Source organism: Nannospalax galili, unplaced genomic scaffold (assembly GCF_000622305.1).
Source record: "Nannospalax galili isolate Female #2095 unplaced genomic scaffold, S.galili_v1.0 scaffold18, whole genome shotgun sequence".
Classification (NCBI taxonomy): domain Eukaryota; kingdom Metazoa; phylum Chordata; class Mammalia; order Rodentia; family Spalacidae; genus Nannospalax; species Nannospalax galili.
In genome coordinates this window covers 293,978-300,901 of record NW_008346548.1, presented here as the reverse complement: position 1 = coordinate 300,901, position 6,924 = coordinate 293,978, and the positions used below count along the sequence as shown (strand labels likewise).

The following is a 6,924-nucleotide window of genomic DNA, read 5'->3' as shown; positions in this document are numbered from 1 at the left end:
AATTGCTACTGTACAAAAGGATTATAAAGAGTACATGTTTGCTTGCTACCCAAATTTCTATTCACAATAATCATTTATCTTTATTATTTGCTATTTTCCAGGTATTCCTAAGCAATAATGAAATTATTAAGTATTCAGAAATAATGACATTTTGCTAATGCTTAATCCATTTCTTAAAATGAAGAAATGAAAAATATTGGTGAAAGTTCTTATGAAATACAAAAGAATCAGCAATCATTTGAAGTTAACCAGCAGTAACTATTTAAGTATGCAGGAATGTAGTATTAAATAGACTGTGTCTACAAGACATTCCTAACTTCAAGAAGGTCTGCTTGTCTTCTCAGTACTATCAGCATGAGACGGAGTTTCTCCCTGTTATATAATATGGCAAAGGCAGAGAAGTCACTCACCTTTTCACCCTCTGTGATGATCTGGATAGCATTTGGAATGAGTCGAGCAGTTTTCTCCTTGGTTATAAAGGTTATGTTCTTTAAAGCAATTGAAATCTAAACATGCAAAAATAATAAAAAGAAACTGAAAAGTATATTTTCAGAAGTATGTAGAACATAAAATACCAAGTGTTACATCAATCTAATCCAGACAATATGGCTGAAAAACCTGCTATGGGAGGTCAAAAGCACATGCCTGTGTTTTCTGTGAAGAACAAGGTCAGTAGTCAGACATGCTTCCCTTTAGCATCCTGCCAATCAAGCCCTGGTCCTAACACTAGGACTGAATGTGAAAAGGCATATGGGAGTTCAGGTTCCACATTTATAGTGAATACACAAACACAGTCTAGACAGTCTTTCAAATAAGACATGGTTTTGGCAGTTCTATCTTTTTCTAACCAGGAAGCTTTCTCTAACTATAGTAAATAAGCAAAGCTGGGGCCCAAGATATTAAGCTAGAAAAACATATTAGACATTTATATAAATAATACATAAATACATTTTTATATATGTAAGTATAGATAAACAAATATATATGCTTTTACTTTGGAATCACCTAAAATATATTGTTTGTAAGGGTACTTTGTATATTTATAACTATGCAATTATTTGTATGAATAAATCAAATGCAAACATATCTTACTGTAGTTCCCCATCTGAAGATGTTGCTATAGAAACACAGCCAGTTTTCTGAAAGGTACAGTCGTCCCTGAAGCAAAATATCCTTCTGAAGGGCACAAGCATAATCTGTATACACAGAAGTAAGAGCAATTTATTCACAAGCATCTGGCAACTGAATACACCTTATACTATTTTAGCAAGTGGAAAGTCATTCATTCATCCATTCATTCACTTACATACCATGTACCAGCTGTTTTGTTATTCAGTAGGTTCATCAGAAATGATTCCTGCCCTCAAGGAACTATGTAGAAGGAAGGGAGATATGGTGGGTAATATTGTCAGCTTGGCAGAATCTAGAATCATTTAGGAGATAAGCATCTGGGCATGCCTATGAGGGATTATCTAGATTAGCCTGAGATACGAAGACCTAATTTGAATATGGGGTGGCACTATTCCACAGGCTGGGGTCCCAGACTGTACGAAAAGGAGAAAACTAGCTGAGCACAAGCACTCATCACACTCCTGACTGGTGGACTCAATGTCACAAGTCACCTCAAATGCCTGCCACAATGATTTCCCCACAGTGATGGGCTGTACCCCTAAACTATGAGCCAAAATAAAGTCTTTCTCCCTTAAGTTGCTTTTTTCTGGGCATTTTACCACAGCAACAGGAAAAATAACTAATACAGCATGCAAATTGTATTATTTAATTACATTTCTGGTGGCTGTGCCCAAATACCAAATGACACAAAAAGCAGCTTAAGAGAGGAAAGGGTAATTTTGGATGACAATTCAGAGAAATGTAATCCATCATGGCAAAGAACGGGAACTGATTCATAGTACCAACCAGGAATGTCAGTGCTTAGCTGACCTTCTCCATTTTCCCCTCCTATTCAGTGCAGGACCCTAGCTTGTGGGATGGTGCCATCCACATTCAGTGTAGGTTTATCCCTTCAGTTAAAGCTCCTGGAAACTCCCTCACAGATACACCCAAAGGTATGTCTCCTAGGTGACTCCAAATCTAGTCAAGTTGATGATGAAAATTAGCCATCACACAAATACAAAGATAAGTTTGATGATCACCAAAGCTCAAAGACAGCTATAACAGCATAAAGCAAGACTTACTATGCAGCTAACCAGGGAGGGTATGGAGAGAGCACTGCCAGGAAAGATAGCTCTAAAGAAACAACTTTAAAAAGGTAAAGTCTAAAGATCAATAAAGAGTCAGCAGGATTATGAGGGAAAAGGCCTGTGGCAGAAAAGACACATAGCACATTTGAGGAAGTAAAATGAAAGAGACACCTCTGGACTGGAGAAGCTAGAGAAGCTTGATCCTTAAAGCTTCATAGACCAGTGCAGATGGACTAGGAGAAGCCACTGATGAGCTTTAAGTGGAAGGGACATGTCACATGTATGTGTTTAAGTACCATTTTATTCACACCATGAAAATGCTTTCTGACTAGCCAACTACAAGTCCAAAAGCAGGTTGATGGTGACTCAGATCAGAAGTAGACAATATTAAGAAAACTAAGCACAAACATTCAAAGATATTTAGAAGGTAGCACTAATGGGAAATTGGCAATTGATTAGATGTTGCATGAGAATAAGAGAATGATCAAAGATGCCTTAGAAAGTTGTGCCAGGCGTGGTGTGCACACCTTTAATCCCAGCACTTGGGAGGCAGAGGCAGGCAGACATCTGTGAGTTCAAGGGCAGCCTGATCTACATAGAGAGTTCCAGGTTAGCTGGGGCTACAGGGAGACCCTGTCTCAAAAAGACCAAGAAAAAAAGAAAGCTGTATATACCTGGAGATACAGATTAGTTGGTAAAGTGCTTGTTTGGCATCCATGAAGCCTTGGGTTTGATCCCTCACACCACACGCACAAAAATTGTATACAATTTAAGTCAGTTTCAAAGTTGATCCTTTCCACATCAACAGTAAAACACAGCAAAACGAAGTCCAGTTTAAAGAAGAAAAAAGAAACTTCTTTAAATGTCATTGCCTACTAAGCACATTACTAATACTATTGAAAGTTTTGTCAACTTGACACAATCTAGAGTCACCTGTGAAGAGTCCAATGAGGAACTGTCTAGATTGGGTTCACCTGTGAGCATATCTGTGGGGATTGTCTTGATTACACTGAGGTGGGAAGACCTGCCCATTGTGAGTGGCACCATTCCCTGGGTGGGGTCCTGGACTGAATAAGAGTGGAAAATTGAACTGTGCACAAGCATGCATGCATTCTTTGCTCTCTGTTCTTGGTTACAAACACGATGTGAGTAGCTCCTTCAAGCTTCTGCCACTGTGACTTCCCTGCTGTGATAGACTGTAACCTGTAAATGTGCACTTAAATAAACCCTTTTCCCCCTAAGTTGCTTGGTCAGGGTATTTTGTCATAGCAACTGGAAACTAAGACAATCATAATGCCTCTAAGACTAAGGGATAGTTCTGTGACTAATGTGAAAGAAAGTTCCCAGAAAAACTGCATCTTAAAACTGAACATTCTATTCTACAAAGGCTGATCAAGTGATTAGAACGTCAGTAATTGTGGAGAGTTTGGAATGTTTCAAGTCCAGAGCCTAATTACCATCTATCTTGGGCCATCTTTAGCCACCCAAATAGTCACTCCCTGCCCACCTTTGTTTCTGACTTAACATCCTGTGACTAACTAACCTTTTGGAATGTATTAACCCAGCATACCACCAGCTTCCACCAACCAAAAGGCTGAATGCCATCAGAAAGCATCTGAGGCTTATAGTTGAGTTTTCTCTTCTATTGTATCCACCTACTTAATGTTCCCACTAATGTATTTGAAAAGTGTCTTGATTTATGATTTTTCTTTGTTCTGTTACTATAAAAACTTGATGAAACTTACCCCATTAGAACATGGAATTTGAAGGAACCCGAATCTGTGTTCCCAAGCCATGATCATTTATATTTGGCTCCAGAATAATTTTATCCCTTTTGAGGTCAGAGTTACGCTTTCACATCAACACTAGTGTAAACAGTAATGCTAAATTACTGATAATACAAGATACGAAAAGTTGCTATAAGGTGATTTAACTGCTAAATTTTAAAATTACATAAAGTAATCTGCAATTTTTAAAAAGTTGCATAGTCGGGCATGGTGGCACACACCTGTAGTCCCAGCACTTGGGAGGCAGAGGCAGGTGGATCTCTGTGAGTTCAAGGCCAGCCTGGTCTACATAGTGAGTTCCAGGACAGCTGGGGCTACAGGGAGACCATGTCTCAAAAAGACCAAAAATAATAAATAAATAAATAAATAAATAAATAAATAAATAAATAAATAAATAAATAAAAAGTTGCATAAGCCTAAAAATATTTAAACTTGGTTGGGTTAAATTTCTAAGCAAATATTAAAAACTGAGCAAAGTAGTCAATCTTTCACAATGCTTCCCTCAGAAAAACAAAGATGAGATGCCACCAAACAAAACTCCAAGTAAATAGTTAAGCAGATTAGGTTGCTCATTTACTAGTATGTATGTTCAAAACAGATTGGGTTAAAGGTCACCTTGAGGTGTCATGAAATTTTTTTTTGTCTTTTTTTTTTGAGACAGGGTCTCCCTGTAGCCCCAGCTATCCTGGAACTCACTATGTAGACCAGGCTGGCCTTGAACTCACAGAGATCCACCTGCCTCTGCCTCCCAAGTGCTGGGACTACAGGTGTGTGCCACCATGCCCTGCAAAATTTTTATCTTAAGCAATGAAACAGCAATGTTATGTTTTCAGTCCTTCTAGACTTCAGAAACACCTGATTGATTTATTTTATATAGTACAGCACACTAGGCCTCTCCCCAGAGTTAAGTAGGTCTGGGGCAAGGTTAAGAGTAATGTCTAATGGGCTGTCAGGTGATGCCTATCTTGATACTTTATAGATCATGCTACAGTATTTTATACTATTTTAAAAGCTACATTAAGCACCTGGAATATTTTAACTGGACTACTTGCTACACATTGACAGACTCTTCAGTAATTTTAAAGCAAGACTTACCTTAAATGTTTGTTAATATAAATATAAACCGCAGTAAAAAAGTTGATTTTTTAATATAGCAAAGGCATTATATTATATGCAAGAGATAAAGCAATTTCATTAAAAAAGCAAAGATATTTTATTTTATTTTTTGTGCTCCCAACTTCCCTACTGATAAATGAGAATGTACACAAAAATAATCAGCATTTCCAGAGACACGGTTCTACCTGACTTGAGTTATATTAATAATCTGACTTACCTAGAATAGAATAGGAATATAAAGTTTATCAAAAATTGTTATGAGCCAGGCATGATGGCACATGCCTTTAACCCAAGCAACTCAGGAGGTAGAGGCAGGAGGATCTGTGTGAGTTCAAGACCAGCCTGGTTTATATAGTGAGTCCCAGGCCAGCCAGGGTTACATAGTGAGACCTTGTCTCAAAATAATAACAAAAAATAATGTTATGGGTTTTATAACTCTATAATGGATTATTAGAAAGCTATAGTAAAGCTAAAGAAATTAACCAAGCAACTTAGGTCACTTTGATATATCCTGTTTAAACATCGATTTACTAGCTATCACATGATCAATTTCAGCACAATTAAATGGCTCCAACTTGCAAAGATTTATTTTAGTAACTACAATAAAACAAAAGATAAAGAACAAAGTGCTATGGGAATACAGGAGCAAATCAATATCATATACTTAAACATTAAGCTTATTAAATAGTAAACACATGTTTAAATAAATAAGATGGACTATATTGTCTCACTAAAGAACTTGGGCAGCACTGGCTGTTCTTGCAGAAGACCAGGGTTTGATTCTTAGCACCCACATGGCAGCTAACAACTTCCCTAACTACACTTCCAGGGGATCAGATGCCCTCTTCTGACCTCGGGCATTGCCCAACATGGATATACATATTCAGGCAATACATTCATACACATTAAATAAAAATAATAAATAAAAATTTTAAAAGAAAGGCATACTGTCCATAAGGAAGGAAAAAATTAAGAGAATATCAGGCTTTTGAAACAGTAATGTCAAGAAGAATAAAAATAAATTGAGAAAAAAACAAAAACCCCCAAATTGGCACCTCATTTTTCCTGGTGCAAAGGGAAACAAGTATCTTTTGCTTTTCTTAGAGCATTTTCTTTTAATGACTTATAAATTCTCTTCCTGCTCCCTTGAAGATGTAGGTGAATCTTTTCAAAAGCTAAATAGATTTCTTACAGCTATACAGTCTAGCTTCACAGATTCAAAGATGCAAGAGCCTTTGAAAATGTAAACATTCAGGAAGGTTATCACCTTCTCAGAAAGGTAGGAGTCCAGCTTTGCTGGGTAGCTGGCTTCCAGTTATAAAAATACCTCTTGTCATAAAGATATGTGAGTTGTGTGTGTGTGTGTGTTTAACCAAGCAACAACCGCTGATGGTTTCCCTAATTACTAAGTAAATTTGGGATAAACCAAATGTGACACATGGTGATGTCAAGTCTGTTTATTTCAGGACTGGTTATTCTGTCTCCCTGTTCTCTCTGCCTCTTCTTTCCTTTCTTTCTTTCTTTCTTTCTTTGTTTCTTTCTTTCTTTCTTTCTTTCTTTCTTTCAAGGTCAAGACCACATAAATCTTCCTCTTGTCTCATAACCAATTCTCCCACTCACATTCCTGCCCTCTTCAATTCAAAGCACCTTCCTAACAGGAGTGTTGGTAAAATAAACATGTCTCCATGCCATTGTGCTGCTTTATTTTTTCCAGTAAAGTCTATTTCTATTCATTCCAGATAGAAAGGACAATGATAGATCAAATAAATGATTCCATCCAAGTCTAGCATGGGGAGTCAGCAAGTTTATGGAGATTCCTT

The 6,924-nt window shown here is 37.2% G+C and overlaps 1 protein-coding gene across 1 annotated transcript in view; it reads right to left on the bottom strand.

The window, feature by feature from the left end:
* Positions 1 to 6,924, bottom strand: part of Gramd1c (GRAM domain containing 1C) — a 101,482-nt gene that overhangs the window by 63,427 nt on the left and 31,131 nt on the right. Inside the window, exons 4-5 of the mRNA XM_008842853.3 lie at positions 1,093 to 1,196; positions 411 to 506 (exon numbers count right to left, since the gene is read on the bottom strand). Coding sequence (XP_008841075.1) covers positions 411 to 506; positions 1,093 to 1,196 — 200 coding nt within the window. The remainder of the gene's footprint in view (positions 1 to 410; positions 507 to 1,092; positions 1,197 to 6,924) is intronic.